The sequence below is a fragment of the Alligator mississippiensis genome, chromosome 6 (genome assembly GCF_030867095.1).
Source record: "Alligator mississippiensis isolate rAllMis1 chromosome 6, rAllMis1, whole genome shotgun sequence".
NCBI classification, from domain to species: domain Eukaryota; kingdom Metazoa; phylum Chordata; order Crocodylia; family Alligatoridae; genus Alligator; species Alligator mississippiensis.
This window is the reverse complement of record NC_081829.1, coordinates 100,001,287-100,018,563: the sequence shown is the minus strand read 5'-3', so window position 1 is coordinate 100,018,563 and position 17,277 is coordinate 100,001,287. Positions and strand designations below refer to the sequence as shown.

The following is a 17,277-nucleotide window of genomic DNA, read 5'->3' as shown; positions in this document are numbered from 1 at the left end:
CGAGTCAACAAGAGACTAAATGGCGAAGCTGACACGTGCCTGGGACTCGGTGCTGACACTGCTCCGCCGCGCTAAGGGGGGTGACGGTAACGCTAGAAGTGTGGTCCTTTGAATGAGATAACAATCCCTCCCATCTTTTGCAAATGGACGTCTCAAGAGAAGTTGAAAATCCTGGTACAACTGGAAGAGACTGAAGTAAAGGAGCTTAGGCACCTCCCTGACAGCAGTTCTCCTCTCCTTGTAATTGCACTGTCCAAGTTTGAGTCACCTATCGATCACGGTGGCTGAAACCCAGCCTGTGCAGGGGGCTAGCCCACAGCCTACCAACTCCTTCACCCTGTGTTAAGCGCTTCCCAGGCTGTGCTGGTGGCTCCACACTGGGTATCCAGCTAGCTGGGTTTTGAAGTGCTTTGATACACTGTGAAAGGTTCTGAGCAAACCCATTTGTTTTATAGCTGGATGGGCAGAGTGTCGGGAACACGCGAGTCAGTCTTGACAGGAAGCAATTACCCAGGGTGGGGAAATGTATCCAGAAGAATGCCCTTTATAAGCCAATGCAAAACACATGTTCTAGAGATGCAGTCCTTATACCCAAGAGATGCGGGCTTCTGTCTCTGGGGCCAGAGATCAACCCTATCTCAACAACATGAAAGGCGTCTCGCAGTCTAGGGCGCCTGCCTTGCAGCTTGTCAGCAACCCACTGAAAATATTTATTAGGAGAGATTTGCTTTTCTGGCTTCCCCGTAGACGGGCACCAAGCAAAATCTGAAGTCTGATTGCACATGCTGGCTGCTCTAGTCTGCTCACAAGCAGCTTTGTGACACCAGGATACAAACCTGCGATACACAAAGGGCACTTTACTGAGGGCTGCACTGGTATGTTGTCAAGGAGGGTTCCACCTACTCGGTAAAAGAAAAAAAATGTGTCCGACTTCAGATGTCAGTACACGATACTTTATCTCTTGAGCTGAGAGACCAGTCTGGCTGCCTGAATTGAAGAGGAGCACTTAATGCTGGGATATGTAGTTTCCATGGACTGCACCTCTAACCCAGGATGACTGCAAGCTGAACGATGGCAGGTTGTAGGCCCACAAGCTGCTCAGCGAGTCCCCTGCGTGCAGTGCCAGTCCTGCAACAGGCCCATTTACTGATGGAAAATAAAAAGGGGCCACAACATCCAGCTTTGCACCAGTGACGCCCAGGCTGAAAAAACAACAGCTGAGAGCTGGTTCAAAGGTGGATCCTGCACAGATCGCTCCAAGCTGAAAAAGGAAGCGAAAGGAGAAGATCCAAGGAATAAGCAGTGAGAAGAGGGGTAGGTTTTATAGCGGTCGTGTTGTGGTGACAGAGGAGCAACAAAATGCCAGCTGGTTCCAGTAACAGATGGCTGCATGCACTGATCTGTCCTGCATGCCTACTTCCAACCTCCTTCCAATGGAAACATGAAGCTTATGCAAGGCTAAACATGTCCTTTACACAGGCCTTTTTATACATATGGTATCATGGCTGGAATGTTTTCCGCTTGCGCGCACAAGCCCTCGTGGAGCTGGCTTCTTTTATTCTAGTTATATTTAGGTTTAGGAAAAAGCTGGTGGTTACTGACATTTCAGCTCTTCCCAGTCCTATGGGCGCATCTAGTACACCTCTTCCCACTCCCACCGCCGTGTTGGGTTTCATTGTTAATCGGGTTTCTCTTGCGGTACCGGGCATCAGAAAGCCCCACGTGCAAAGAGCCTCCATCCGGCACGTGCGGGTGTAACTCTGGGTAGTGACCGGCAGAGGGTGCTGGAGACAGTCATTTGATGGGAAGAATACCCACCCCACCCCAAACCCTCCTCTGGGAAGGACTTGCTGTTTCTACACACGCAGCCACCCTGTGGACAGGGGAAACTGGGGACCCAAACTCCCACTCTCCAAGCGGAAGCAGAGCACCCCAAAAGGCAGGGGACAAGGCCTTCCACGCAGGCCAGGAAGGCGGCCCAAAGCATCTTCTGTTCGATATATGTTTGTCATACCCCGTTCTTCCAGGATAACCTCTCCCTGCTTAACAGCGAACACGCTGCTCACAAAAAAGACACCGAAATAGGGCCGCCCGATCACTTACTTTGGCCACGCAGTTTTCCGTCTTCATTGCGGTGCTTCCTAGACACACGGTTTCCTGGTTTAAGCACAGTCTGGCACAGCTGTTGTAGGTCTGCGGAAAGACGACAACGGTTCTCAACAGAGCAGCACAGCTTTGCTTTGCGGGCATCACATTTTTGGTGCAAGATACTCTCACAGCCCTCTGAAGCCACCCTGCTGTATTTCTGAATCGCTCTTCTCCTTAAAGAGGGGAGGTGAAGTGTGAAGGCCCGCACAAACAAGTGTGCACTGTTCATCTGTACAGGGTGTGTGTGCACATGAGTGTACGTAACATTATGCTACCCTCCGTGCATGGATATATTGTATTTTTATTTATTTATTTTTTAAATAGAAGGGGAAAATATTGCAAACCATATGGCAATTTCAAGGTTTACCAGGAAAAAAAGGGAAGAGGGAGAGGAGACAAATTAGTTTTGTATTCTTTTTTCTTGCTTGTTTAGGAGTATAAAGACAAAGGGAGGAGGGAGGTGCTCTTTTCCTGAAGCCTCTATGGATTCTTGTAATTAAATATCTGGGGGAAAAAGGCCCATTACAAAAGCAGACCTGATAAGCTGCAGACTGTACCTCCAGTCTCCCAGCGTCTGGGTGCTGTCCTTTTGGATCAGACATCCTCTGGGCACGGGACATCTCTTCCTACCTCTCCAGACAACGGGAGACACCTCAGGGATGTGCTCTCCCCTCCTTTGTAAAGCCCTCTGAGATCACACCACGACAGGAAAGTAGGGCTGGAATAGACCCCGCAAGGTCATCCAGTCCAAACCTCTGCTCACGGCAGGATTGTCCCTAATAAACCATCCCAGCCAAGTGTCTGTCCAACCTGCACTTGAAAACTTCCAAGGATGGAGAGTCCACTACTTCTCTAGGTGCCTGGCTCCAACGCTCGACCACCCTCGGAGCCAGAGAGTTCCTCCTCATCTCCAACCTGAATTCCCCCTGCTGCAGCTTGAGGCTGTTTCTCCAAGTCCTGTCCCCCACGGTCAAGAGAGAAAAGCCCATCTCCATCCTCTCTACAATCACCCTGCGGTATCTGAAGACTGTTAACACATCCCCCCGCACTCTTCTCTTCTCCAGACTAAATGAATGAGATAATCCATGGAAAGTGCAATGGACGGAATAATTAAGAAGGCTCATGCTGCAGTTTGATGGGTTTTGCTATTTAAGCTCAGACATCCTAAACCAGACGGGTCTCTAAGGCTCCTCTACATGTGCAGGTAAAGGCATGATGTGGTCTAATGCATGGTTGAGCCTCCTGCCAGGACACACGTGCATGGCAGGAGGCGTGGTTGGGGGATTGCGCATTATATCTCATTGCGCCTGATGCTGGTGCAGGGGGAGCCTGATCCCACCAGCAAGAAGCAAGGGTCCGCAGCTGGGACCCCACGCACCCCAGTTGAGGGGCACCCCAGGCACCCGCAGACCCAGAGCATCGCTGCTGCAATGATCTCCATGTCCCGGGGGTGCAGGAAACCCCTGGGCCCAGAAATTGGTACCCCCAGGGTTTCTCATGCCCCTGGTAAGGGGAACTGCCCCTGCATCGATCCTCCAGCCCGGGGGGGCCTCCTACACCCTGGAGCTCTATGGATTAGGGCAGCCATGATTCTGGGGGTCCCAGGGTTTTCAGCAGCCCTGGACCTCAGGGATGACATATGCCTTAGTCCCTTAGGCTCAGGGTTTTTATGCTGGGCATGGTTCACCCCTCCGGCGAAGAGCCCAGCAGCTGATGGGACTCCCATTTGCAGGGGAGACCCTGCTGCACATGCAAATCGGAGCTAGATAGCAACCAGCTATAAACTCAGTACACGTTTCCAAGGTCTAACTTTACAGCTGATGGGAGCTTTTTATCATGCGATAGCTACCTTGCATATGTAGCTAGTCTCCAGGTAGCTGCACAATTAACCAGTTAATTGGGCAACTCCTGTAAGACGTAGAAGGGGCCTAACAAAGATCTTTTCTTCCCAAGCCCTTGTCTGCCCAAGCTTGGTTTGATAACACTCAGTCTACCAGTAACAGGATGGCTGTGGCATCCAGAAGCTGCAGCTATGAATCAGGACCCTGTTGCATTAAGTGGAGAACAAACAGGGAACAAGAGCTCAGGATCCAAGTACAGGACAGCAGAGCGATGGGAAGAGCACAAGGAAACAACATCAACGCACCAGGTGCTGAGCTATCGCCGACGGCATCGCAGCAAAAGGAATATTGGAGAAGTTTATGGGGAATCTCCTTCCCAAATCAAGGGGCAGCAAAGGAGAATGGGATGATGTAGCAGGGGCTGGACTACATGCGACCTCCCCACCCTCACTGCCTGTGGTTCTGTGAGAAAGCAGGAAAGGGGCTTGTCTCCACATGTTAGAAATAGGTGACAAGAAGTGCTGAGCCTCTCGATAGTGGACCAGAGAATAAACAGGGAGCAATGAACTGCCGTTATGGAAAGGCAATTTTTTCTGATGCCTTACAAAGAAATGCACTGGTAAACCAAAGAAGGCAGGCTGCACACTGCGCAGGTCTCTGTAAGATGCACGGAGGGGGCAGCGGATGGGAGGGGACACGCAGGGGCACTCAACTCACCCAGGGGCTGCAAGGTCTTCCTTCCAAAGCATCAGTTTATTCTTTCGACCCCAAACTTGCAAGACACCATGACACTCTCAGTCCACAGAGGCCTTGGCGTGTCCTCCCAAACCAGGCGCCAGAGCCAACCTCCCTTGTGCTGGTCCTTCCCTTCCAGCCACCCCAAGCTGAACAGGCTTGGCCCCCCTCACGAGTCCGACGCTCAGTCCAGGTGCAGACTGACGGCCCGCAGCTCGGTGCATAAACCTTCCCACCCCGTCCGGTGCTCGTCCACTACTCTTCTCGGGACTTCCTAACCGGGAAAGGAACAAGCGCCGACAAGACTGCAGGACGCTCTGGCTCACGCCGACATCCCTCCAAGCCAGACCGCCGAGACCTGGCGGGAGAGGGTGGGCAGCAGGCGGCACCTGGCAATTTCCAACGCTGGATCCCAAAGGAGACGGTGAAAGACAGGAGTGCGTGAATCCTCTCAAACAGCCCTGTGTCACGTGGGTCAGCACAACGGGTCTAGACTCAACCTGGGATTAGGTCTCAAGCATAAAGGAGCTTGACGGCCTCCACCTCCCCGAGGAAATTTGCTGACACCATAAAACCATCCGTTTGCTACGCCGAGCGCTTCCTACTCGGGGGACAGATGAGAACCAAGTGTTATGAATTCCGCTGGAGACGCGCACTGACCTAGCTGGTAAGGGGAGGTATGGACACCGCCTGCCTGCACTGCGCTCCAGACTATGCGACTCAAACCTCATCCAAATTGGATTCAGCCCGTAATTTGAGGGGAAAACCCTTGAGAAGTTGATTCCTTCTCACTCCTCAAGACACCTGCATCTCTGCTTCCCTGCCCATGAGTTGGGGATAGAGCTACCGGCCGTGCAAATCTAGTTGGAGGATCAGCCTTTGCACGGTGATTCGAAAATATCATGTGCTATGTTAGTGCTAAATCATCAGCCATCTAGTTCTTCCTCCGCACTTTGTCTTGCCACGAAAACGGTGAAAGGAGCTGAAACTTAAAAGGAAAGTGAAAAACGCTTGAGTCTCGAGTAACTAAGAAGAGCGGTGAATCCCGGTGAAGATTTATACATGCCCTACAGCAAGCTCAGGAAGGTCTCATGCTAGAACTTAAAGGGTGAAGCAAGCTCTCTTCTAAATTAAAACAGAAGTTGAAGTTATTCAGTCACAGACACGCATGCTAACAGGTTACAACGAATATCGGGCGGATGTATTCCTTCCTTCCGCGAGTCTCCAGTTCCGAGATCTGTTTTTTGCCTAAAAAGCTGGATCCTATCTCAAACTGAGCTTTAGTGCTACAGCTCGTATGGCTGCCTGGGAGACTAAATGCTGACCCCAAGCCTGGGAAGAGGAAAAACTTTTCAGATCGCCATAAAAATGGACCCCTCTAAAGTTCTTATCTCGTCTGAAGGCGGCCAAGTTTTTCCTCGCCCTCCGTCGAGATAACAGGTTTCCGTGCCATAGGAAGCACTTTGAAACGGTAGCCTGGTTCGACGCCAGAGGCAGATAGCTTTGCGTTGGAGTGCTTTAATATGTTTTTATATCGCATATAAAGCATGCAAACATAAACCAGTTTGTTGAAAACTACCTTCTTTGTGGAAGCCGGCTGTAATTCTGAACAAGTTTTCAATTTTCGCACTGCTGCTAGGGTAAAACATTTTAAAGAGTTTAATTTTTACAGTGGCTTCAATGACACGGGATTATCTAACAAAGTAATGGCTAATCAATAGAGGGTTTAGTTGTCAGGTGAAACATATAACACACTAAAAGGGATTGATTGCCCGACTCCTCCTTATTTACTAGGAGGTATATATTTAAAATGACACAAACTTGTTACCAACTGCATTCCTTTAACCTTGCAAAAGCCGTTTGAGAAGAGTGTTAAGCAGCCCTATAGCAAAACAAGGTCTAATGAAAAAAAACAAACCCTACAACTATATGGCAGCCCCAAATCATGTCAGGAGCAGGGGAGACCACAAAGCCGCATCCGTTCTCAGGCAATGGCTTAAAATGCCACAAGATGCTAGACTGTAGTTCACTAAACATCGAGTTTTTAGCTGAATCTGTTCCACAAGTATTTTAGGTTGGGTTTTTTCCAGTGCTTATGTGGCTCGGTCTGATAGACTGTCTATTTAAAGAGAGAGCCCATGACCCCGAGCTCCTTGGGCTCACACTTCCCCCCCTTGAAATGATGGGGAACGAAGGCGGAGAGCCCGGCTGAAGCACCGAACCCGAAGTGGAATTGCGTTTATATGGATTTCAACTTGCGGAAAAGCCATTTCTTCGGCCATTAATTCAGAGAATCCCCAAGTCCTTGAACAAAACTCCTCTTTTTAATAGACACTGCAACCCAGGAGCTCAATAAGATTTTTTTCCCCACTAGTTAATAATTACATGATTTATCAGAGAAAGATAACACTAATAAAAACACAGCAAAAAGACAGAGCCCATAGCCTTCCTCCAAGTCATTTTCAGGGAGCAGATTATTAAACTGCTTCTTTTCGAACAAGGGCTTTTGAAGCTAAGCACAAATTGCCAAACGGTAAGAAAAAAAGAAAAAAAAAGAAAAAGTTATTAGGCTCCGAAGGATTCAGCAGAACCGGGAAGATATATAAACAAATCACTCCCGCAGATTTGGAAAGATCGCTTTCATCTCGCTCGCGGAGTCTTGGGAGACCTGCATTAATTACCCTTAAAGGTCTTGCACACGGACTACGGAAAAGAAACGCGCTTTATTTATTTATTTCAAACGAGGTGCTGCTTCGGAAAGTATTAAATAATGTCTACAAATGGAAAAGCATCTTTATAAATGGGTAATTAAAAAACCGGAGACTAAAATTAAGTCAAGCTGCAAAGCATTACCCAGAAGCCACCGTGATGAATATACATACGTAGCTATAGATATTTACATTTTTTAAGATTAAAACGTGGCTCTCCGCAGCTTAGCGGGCTTCCCGGGCTGGGGGGAAAGGGGGTCTCTGCGGGAAGGTTGTAAGGCAAAATTCGCACTCGCCAAACCCAAAAGCTGAAGTGCTGACGGGACCGTCCCAAAAGCGCAGTTTGTCATATTGCAATTACACCTTCCGACTGCGAACGGCAGAGTCCTTAATATTGCCACTAGAGGGAAGAAGTGTCTCAACACATGGCAATGGTGGATGGGGAGTGGGTTTCCTTGAGCAATTACCATAACAAAGCTCCCTTGGCTGTGTGTACCTTCTAATTACTCAGTACAATTAAAATGACTAACTTAAAACAAACAGCAAAACCCCCTTCCCAACCTGCCTGTTATCTGAGCTGGCATTAAATCTCAATTTTTCCCCCCTCCCTCTTCATCCATCAACGCAGGGAAAAAGGGGGGGTGGGGGTGTCACCATGCCACCACAGGGCTATTCAGCAAAGTCAAAAGCATTTAAAAAAAAAAGAAAAGAAAAAAGAAAAGACAAGAAAACAAAGAGCAAGGAAAACTGGATCTCTTGTAAAAAAAAAAAAGAAAAAAAGAAAAAAAGAAATGTCGTGGTATTTAGCCATCTGGTAGCTGCTTGAAAACAAATTGCCCTCAAAAGAGCAAAATACAGTATGTCTCCTCGCAGTTCACTGGCTTATGAATCAGACTGGTTTTTTTCAATGTAGACATGCTAATGTCAGACTCCGGAGCTGCCGGGGCTCGAGCGCCGGGCCGGGCCCAGCCGGAGCCGACCGAGTTCCTCTGCGATTTGCGGCCTCGCTGGGGCGACGGGCGCTCGGAAACCCTCTGGACTTGCAATTATTTATTTTTGGCAGTGACTGGCGGGCCCGCAAAGGTTTAAATCTTCCGTTTCACGAGGCTCGCGACTAAGGGAAGATGGCAGCCGAGCGATTTTTCTTGCCATTGACAATTTGTGACACTTCTCCAGCAGCGCGCAAGGTGTTGAAAACCTGGCAGCTGTTACCTCCTGGGATGCAGCTCCTTTTTTATCCTCCCCTGACAGTTTAACTCAATGGGTCAGCACCTTTAAAGACGGCAAAGTATCACTGGAGTGGATGGAGGCTTGAATTACGGCGCCCTCCCTAATCAATGTAAACCCTCACTGCAGGTGAAACTCTTCATCTATAGAGGTGCACAGGGGAGGAAAATGTAATGCCCTGAGCCAGATGGTTTTCATCTTGTTTTTTAAAGAAGAAAAGAACAAGCTAACAAGGGGACAGCCACTTTGTTAGCTTCTTGGCCTCTCTCATGGCTTCGGATCCGCAGGGTGCCAGCCGCACAAGGGGAAAGAATACAGAAAAACATAAACACTTAAAGAAATATAACTGGGGGGTCGACAACATGCTGCTTTCAAAGAGGCGAGAGCCTTGCTCAGGGCTTTATTTATCACGGCCCACGTTCTTCAGATGGTAAGTGGACACGAGCACAAAAGGCAGGGGGAGTAAGACAAGGCTGGCAATTTACTCAATTACCCAGGAATGCAGAAATGCAGCCAGGCTGACAGATCCCATTAGCGCGGATGCTGAAAGGACCCAGTGGCTTCTGTGCCACGAGGCCCCGTTTTCGGCGGGACTCGGACGCCGGCGCCTCCCTAATGCTCTGGATAAACGCTGGCGGCACGTTAAAGAAATGGATCCGTTTTAATTCGGTTTGGGGAGGGAGGAACTCCCCCTCCCCCGCCCCCTTTTTTAAACAGCCTATTAAGTATTTATTACTTTAATGAGGCTTTGCACCTAACTTCTTCCCAGCACACGTTATTAAGAGGGAGAAATGCATTAAGCAGGGCAATTCAAAAGGGCCCCGATTCGCAGCTCGGGAAGAGGAACACTGGAACTGCAAACCTCTCTTCTGGATTAAGGGATGCGCCTGCAAACAGGCCTTCAAAACTTCCCTTTGTGACGCGCGTTGGAGGGTCGTTTGGAGAGGGATGAAACGTGCCCGAGCGGAGACTACCAGTAAAATGTCTGATTGCCACTGCCCTCCATCTTCCCCTGCCTGGTCCTTTTGTCTGTCTTCCCGTGTCGCGGTTTGTCTTGCACGTCAAGCTCTTCCGGGCAGACTGGTGCCTATCCCGTCTTCAAAACGGGCCCTACGGCAGGCTGCGGGCGCTATATTTGCTTTCAAATGTCATCCTAAATCTCAACAGCAGTCAAATTCAGTGCCAAAATGCTGAAGCGGGGCAGCGGCGGGGGGGGTCCACGCCGAGGATTTTCCCCTGCCTTCTACCTGGCAGCGCGGCAGGAAGGCGGCGGAGGCCGAAGTCTGGTTTGCGGCACGACATGCATTACAGCAATCCTGCTGCCATCAGCATTTCCCCACAAGGCACCTTTGACACTGCCTTCCCCCACACAGCCCGCCCACGGAAAGAGCCCTGACAGCAAAAGGCACTTCATTATTGCTCCATTCAAGAGACGGAGGGGCGATTTTTAAACAAGCTGCATTGTGCCTCTCGCCTTTAAAAACCGGTGGGGTAATCAAGTTCAGGGCAGCCCCGGACAGCTGCCCTGTGACCTACTCGTGTTGACCCCCGCTATTCATCACTCTCCTTCGGCCGATGGGGGCAAGCTCCCGGGGACTGACCACCACAATAGACAGATACAAGCCAACAATAATACGGTTCTCGCAAAAAAAACAGATGGCACCGCAATAAATTTACAAATCTGCATTCATGGCTCTGTTTAAAACACCCAGGAGCTAAAAGGCTTGAGGGGCCCCCAGAGAGCTTCCCCTTCCCAGTTTCTAAAGGCCAGCTCGCTCCCCAAGACTATTGAGCTCATGTTCTTCATAAATGAAGGATGGCGACGTAGCCCTTAAAATAACAAATGCCTGACCTAATCAATCTAGCATTTGGGTCTAACGCTAAATGATAGGCACTGAAAACTAATTACGTTTTTTGGCAAGGAAGTTGAATTCAAATGGAAACACACAGGTTAAAAAGGCACTGAAGCATTTGTGAGTCCCTTTGAAAGGGCTGCGCGCACACGCACACACACAGGGCTGGAGACGGCAACCTGATTCAATAACTCATGCATTTATTTTTAAAATGAATCAGATTAGTCCCATGTGTGACCTGCCGGTCCATCTGTATGTGCTGGACTTAATGGGCACTCTTCTCACACTTACTTCAGTTTGAAGTATGAGAGAGATAAATTTAGTTTAATTTTCAACAGATCAAGCTATCCATTTTCCAAATGGACCATCTGGATCAGCCTATTAAAATTAATTTATAACTTTGCAGTGTGAAAATTCGTTTGTTAGCTTAAATAAAGTTGCCAAAAACTTTTGCCACTTGTCATTGTTTTTTCCAAGGGCTGTTGTTATACCAGGAATGCCGGTTTACACCTCAACGTTTTATTTTACCGTAGCAGACAGCTCTCAAGAGTAAAACCTTCTCATCCTTGCTTCAATGCCCTCCATAACAGCCCAGCCAACAATGCCGCGTTCCTCATCTCCTTCTGTTTCTGTCTCTTGTGCCGATCTCCATGTCTACCACCACGACGGACCCTTGAGATGGCCCGCTCCTGTCCAGGTTTGCCGGGCACCCACCCTACCTCTGTTCACATCCCTAGAGGTACACCTCTTTTATCGAGTCCCTTTCGGCCAAGAGGACTGGTCACGCAGGTCCGTCTCTCCAAGCCTGCAATCTGAAAAGAGCGGTGTCGCCGCGGAGGGGAAGAGCGGCAGCACGACGAGCACCCTGTCTGCAGACGTAATGTCCTCCCGGCGAGGAGCTACTTCTCCGTGCCACGCGTGCGGGTCCAAACTCCAGCATTTTACACTGGTGCGATGGAAAGATGAAGCATAAATCTACCTATTTATGCAAGAAGCATACAGCTACCTAAAGCGCAGGGGGACGTACCGATTTTTGTGGGTTGATTGTGGCGTAAAGCTCTAATTCCACCGTTATTTTGCATTATTTTGATTGGTGGAGAGGACCTGAGTCTCGGCACTGATTGGTGCAGAGGCCCCCGGGGGGAGGAGGGACGAGGGGGCAGCTGCCATCTTGTTTGCTGCTCTTCGTGCCGCCCCGCCACCCAGCGCCTTCCCCCACCGGGGAGCCAGCGGTTTATTTTTATTGAGGTTTTTTAGGTTGTTGATTTTGCAGACAATGCTGGATTTCGCTATTTCCGCGAAATCCACTGAGCTGTGAGTTAAGTAGGTCCCTAAGCATCCGATCCTTCCCAAACGCAAGCCATCGCTGCATTTGATTCACCATGCCTTAATGTTGGGGGGGAGAACGGCACAAAACTGCAGCTACGCATGCCTTGGGCTGCACCTAGACTGAAAGCCTTGGACACTTTTGTGCCCTCACTAACGGCTTAAGACGGCAAGTATGTTCACGGTCTCAAAATGCTCACCTTATGGCACCCTCCAAAAGACCTCACACCACCCCCAAGCACCCTGGTTGAGAATCACTGTGGTGGATCAAACTTCTCATCGGCACAAGGGCTTCGGTCAAGAGGATGGTAACAATTCCCTGCGACTTACGGAAGAAGGACCTGACTCTGCCACAGAGCCATCTTCTCAACACCCCAGGTACTGGCCTATGGCTGAATAGAGCCTGGGGGTTTAAATGATAGAAAATGAGGACTGAAGGGACCTCAGGAGGTCATCTTAGTCCAACCCCTGCTCAAAGGAGGACTAGCCCCACTTGGATCGTATGCGCTGGCAGCAGTAATACAAGGCAGAGCTCTAAGTTCCTGCCTGAAGTTCCTGATCCTGGTCAAATGATTAGCGTTGAAAAGAAATGGTAGCACCTGCCTTCATGCTTCGTCAGAAGAGCATCTCAAACTAGAATCAGGTCTCATGCCTGTTCTTATAGATCCCAGGAGGATTGAGCTAGAGATGCTGCTTTATTGATTCATCCAGCATCTTCCCAGAAGGCTTCCTTTTCGCCAGACTTCTGCTGCCTGCACCATTGGCTTTGTGGCACCTGAGCCTGTGGGAACCCAACGCTGTGACTGGCCTTGGCTGCTGCGAGGAGCACACAGTTGGCTCTCCATACTGAGATATGCAGACACTACCTTGAGTTAGCAAGGCTAAGTCCTCTTCGGGGACAGCCTTCTAGAGTACAATGCACTGTCCCCATTCCCCAAGAGCTTCAGGCCCTTTCCCCTCCTGATCCTGCTGGAGCGCAACTCCTGCCTCTCTCTTATGGAGGGCTCTGGACCATACTCTTGGGAGGCATTTGATGGCTCCCTGCTCCTAAGTTAGTGTTCTGGTGATTAGGCAGGCCATCAACCTGTACTGGAGGTATCTGATCACTTCTTTCAACCTTCAGGACCCATTTATCTGACGAAGTGGACAGCCAATTCTGTGCTCCCTGGAGAAGCGGGCTATCTAGCCTTGCTTTCAAGTGGACTGGTCTAAGGTGAGGTCTTGCTGACTTCTTTGTACAAGCAAAGACTTCACTTGGGAAACCATCTCTGTTGCATCGGCCCGCACACGTTCCATGTTCTGCCGTGATGCTCATTATCTTTGGTTTCTCAGCTTCTCAGTACAAGCAGGGAATTCAATCCTTGTTACAAGTATGCGTGCGTCTGATTGCAGTCTTACAGCTTGTGACTAAGCATCCAGCAGGTTGTAGGAGATGTGGAAGTCCCTAATAGGAGATTGGCGAGATGGCAAATCTTTGCTCCTCTTATCGCTGTGTCGGACTAGCAGGGCAGCCTGGAAAAGGCTGCTTACAACCGAGATTGCAGAACTCAACTAGGAAGTTCTCTGGTGGAACCCAGACAGCTTTGCCCATCACAGGCAAGTCTAACTCTGACCCTGAAGCTGCAAGATGGCTGTTGGCACCCGTGCAACCTCCTGCACAGAAGAAAAACGGGGCAACGCCATGATAACGGCAGGCGGTTAGGGAACTAGCTAACAACAAAAAGGGGTAAGCAGATGAACAAAAGCAACATGCTAGGCTCATGTCCCTTCTGGGCAGGATAGTACATCCTCACACCATGGAAGACAGGATGCAGCTGCACCATGATCTACAGCAGGGGTGAAAAGCTCACCTTGGGCCCAAGCCAGATCCAGGCTGCAGGGTTCCTTGCAGGGATCCAGTGCCCTGGGTGTGCGGTGGTAGCAGCTCTGGCACGGGGCACACTGCACAGCTCTGGCTGCGTGCCCCACGCCAGACCCAGAACTGCCACGGCCACTGCTATGTTCTGCAGTGACAGCTTTAACTGGGGCACGTGGCAGCTCCTGCATGGGGACAGCAGCAGGAGGTAGGGTTGCAGCAGTGCCAACAGGCAAAGCAGCTGGGGGATGACCGGGACTGTATCAGCGCTCGCTCACCTTCCTGCCACCGACTGCCAGGTCCACCAGAGCCCAAGGGCCCCGTATTCTGTGGCCGGCTGCTCTCCTAGGCACAACCCCGACTTCTGGTGGCTGTACATTTGGCACAGGATGAGCAGCCCCTTCTGCTGAGGTCTGGGGAAAGAGGTATTTTTTAATGAAATAATTTTCCTTAAAACACCTATGACTGGAAGGGTTGGTCCCTTATCCAGACCAAGGTATTTACACTGCACCCACTACCGTAACATCAAAGTGCTTAATACACACTGTAAAATTAACCTCATGCACAGGGAGGCTAGTTTAAAGGGCCTCTCTTTCTTGTTAAGCCAAGATGGGGGAATCCCTAAAATGGCTCTTTTGATTGCAATAGGTAAATCATCCTTTTTTTGGAGTGAGGAAAGAAGAGAGAGTTCAGGATTCCCTCTCTTTAAAAGGCACTGTGGCATTTATTTCTTGAACCCCACAGTGTTCAGGAATGCATAGTGCATAGAGGAAGATATAGTTCCTACTCCAAAGAGCTTCAATTAACATGGAAAGGAATTTGCTTTTATATATAAAAGGGATTGCATGAAATGTTTTCCCTGCTGCTGTCCAGGTTTTCATTCACAGGAACTTATTTTAGAGGGAAATTAAAACGGAGCTATTTTTAGGTGATCAGCCCAGACAGTGTCTCCAAGAAAATCTACTTGTCTCAGGTGGTATGAAGCTTAACTGCTTGAGATTCTTGGAGGCAAAGTCTCATGGGAAGGCAAAGCGTACTGTGAAGGAGAAAGGAGGATTGCTACAAGACAAGGCTGGAGCGTTCTTGATGAATAGCAAGTAAAGAAAGTTCAGCTACCAAGTCACAGTTGATAGTGCTCCACAGAGCAGGTTGGTTTCCTCCGATAGAGTCATCACTCTTCATATTTATGAAAGCCCAACTTGTGTGTTTGATTTTCCCAGGTACATTGTTTTGTGCATGCTCATGCTGCCAAGGAAGGTAAAGAAAGGACTTTCAGATGCTTGAGCATGACATGTTTGCCAGTTAAAAATCAGGCTGTAGCTTCCCAAAGTGTTTTAAGATCCAAGTAGCTAGAAAGTTTTACTGTATTTTTAAAGAGACTGATTGCATACCTGTCTAAGTGAATTCTTCTCTGGAATGATCTTCCTAGGGGGCTCGTCATTACTACAGTCTTCTCTCTCAGAGGAATTCTGTGAAAGAAAGTAAGCTTTAATTCAGTTCGTATCCCCAGTACGATTCTGCGGGAGGAAAGGGAACGGAGTATTTGCAGCTACTCAAGCTGGGTTATTCTACGCATGCATGCACCTGAGGCTAACTTGTACTTGTAAGCCAAATGGCTTGTTGTGGCTGAGAACATTTTTCCTGCTTGATGTAACATTGCACCATTTGGCCGACAGAGTGGAGAAGTCTGGTTGCTCTGGCTTTTTTCCGAGGTAATCCGTACCAGGCCGCTGTTGGCAGTGGGATGCCAGAGGTGGTGAACTGACGGCCTGATGTGGTACAGCAACATCTGTTTCTGAATTCCCTGCAATAGCAGGTGTTCAACAGATCCTTTTTTCTTTAAAAGAAACAAAAGATTGCTAATAAAATGCAATCCCGCCTTATATTACGACACCTGACGGTAGGCTGAACGTTAACAGATCGTGTGGAATCCAGTGGCCAGCCAAAGCTCTACTTTCGTGGGCACGCCTCTATGTTTTGGTGAATCGGGTCACCAGAAATTTTGTGAGAGCACTAGACCCATCACTGGTGCATCTCCCCCGCTCTCCAGAAGCAAATGATTGGGATCCTATAGTGTTAAACACCACTGCCACCAGTAGGGAAGATGAGATGGAAAGGAAAGAAAAGGAGGGCCTATGGTGTCTCTAGACAATGCTCCTGGCTGGGGTTCAGAAAGCCCGCTGAGAGACTCCTGCCCTGCTCACGCTGAAACTACAAATACTTGCCATAGAGTGGTGCTCGACAGCTTTTCAAAGGACATGATCTGCCTTCGGCACATGTTCAGTTAACAGTGACCGGGGTGGGAGCACTAATCCCCACGTTGGCCATAGAAGCGATGCTAGAGCACAGGGATCCATCCGCTCGCTCTGTTTCCACAGTTTGCACAGGCTCAGGATATTCTGCCCTGCTTAAATCTTTGTTTGGGGGTGTTGTGCAAGGGGGCAGAGGTGATGCAGATGGGATAAGGAAAGGATTTGATGATAGAGGCTGCACCCGCACTCAGCCCCAACTCCCAGAACTCCTCTCCTCACGTACTCCCGGCACACTAGATGTTTCGAAAAGCTTGCACCTCAGTGATGGACTTCAGGGCTGCATCTGCAGGGAAAGGAGGAGCTGGTACCCTACAAGCAGAGAGCAGTGTGAACAGCAGAGTAGATGCCTGCTGCAGGTGCAATTTGGATCGAAGCAGCTCAAAGGTTGGTGGCTTTGTCGAAGGGGAGGAAGAGATCACCAAGGAGGCAAGGCAAGTGCACACGCAGTCTTCTGAGAAAGGGAAGACAAAGGAAAAAAAAATACAACCAAAAAAACCTCTCGGGATGGCATAAATCATTCCCAGGGATTCCAGGTAAATCAAGGTTTGCAAGCCAACTAGCGAGTTTACAAGATAAAGAACGCGCAAGGCACTATGACATCTGGGATGCTGAAGCCAGGGGTTTGTAACGGAAATCAATCATAAACAGGCCTGATAAATTGCTAGAAGAGGAGAGGCTTTGAAAGTTTTCATGCAAGGCTTCAGCTAGGAGTAAGTCAGATGAAATCTGGCTCAGACGGAGCGATGAAAACCCAGGTGAAAACCCTATGTGTGTAAAAAGAAAAAAAGAAAAAAAGGAAGCAGAGGCGCGCAGGCTGCTTTTCCGCACCTGTCAGTACAGTTTAGCAAGCCATTAATGCAGGAATACTGGGGGGCGAGCGGGGGGGGGAGATTAAAGAGAAACGAATCTGCAATAATGATGATGCACTCCTAGGAAGCTCTTTCTTAAACGATTTTAACATGAATTTTTTAATGTTCAATTTCCTCCTCGTGGCAAACTTCAAAAATCATTCCCTCCCTCCCAAAGTCATTCTTTAAAGAAAAATCTTGCCACGTCTGCCTCTCCAACCACCATCCAGCGTCTCCCACGATTTAAAGCATCAAAAGCCAAGAAACACAGTGGTGAAGGTGCATCATCCGCCCGTGTTTTGAAATTCTCTCATCTCCACGCGGCAAGTTTTCCTCGTTTTGTGAAGCTGAACGTCTCATGTTAAAGGCAAGCAGAAGACCCTTTTGCATTCATTATCTTTATAGGTGGCAAGGCTAAAAGGTT

General features: G+C 49.1%; 1 protein-coding gene across 14 annotated transcripts in view; it reads right to left on the bottom strand.

The window, feature by feature from the left end:
• The window catches only part of BTRC (beta-transducin repeat containing E3 ubiquitin protein ligase), a 144,426-nt gene that overhangs the window by 71,835 nt on the left and 55,314 nt on the right, over nt 1-17,277 (bottom strand). For 6 of the 14 annotated variants that reach the window (XM_059730219.1, XM_059730220.1, XM_059730221.1 and 3 more), the window contains 3 exons: nt 15,085-15,162; nt 13,972-14,106; nt 2,104-2,193 (listed from right to left, as the gene is read on the bottom strand). The exons of 1 other annotated variant lie outside the window; for it this stretch is intronic. In XM_059730219.1, coding sequence (XP_059586202.1) covers nt 2,104-2,193; nt 13,972-14,106; nt 15,085-15,162 — 303 coding nt within the window. The remainder of the gene's footprint in view (nt 1-2,103; nt 2,194-13,971; nt 14,107-15,084; nt 15,163-17,277) is intronic. 7 more of the 14 variants (XM_014610445.3, XM_019499222.2, XM_014610447.3 and 4 more) reach the window with 3 other exon arrangements.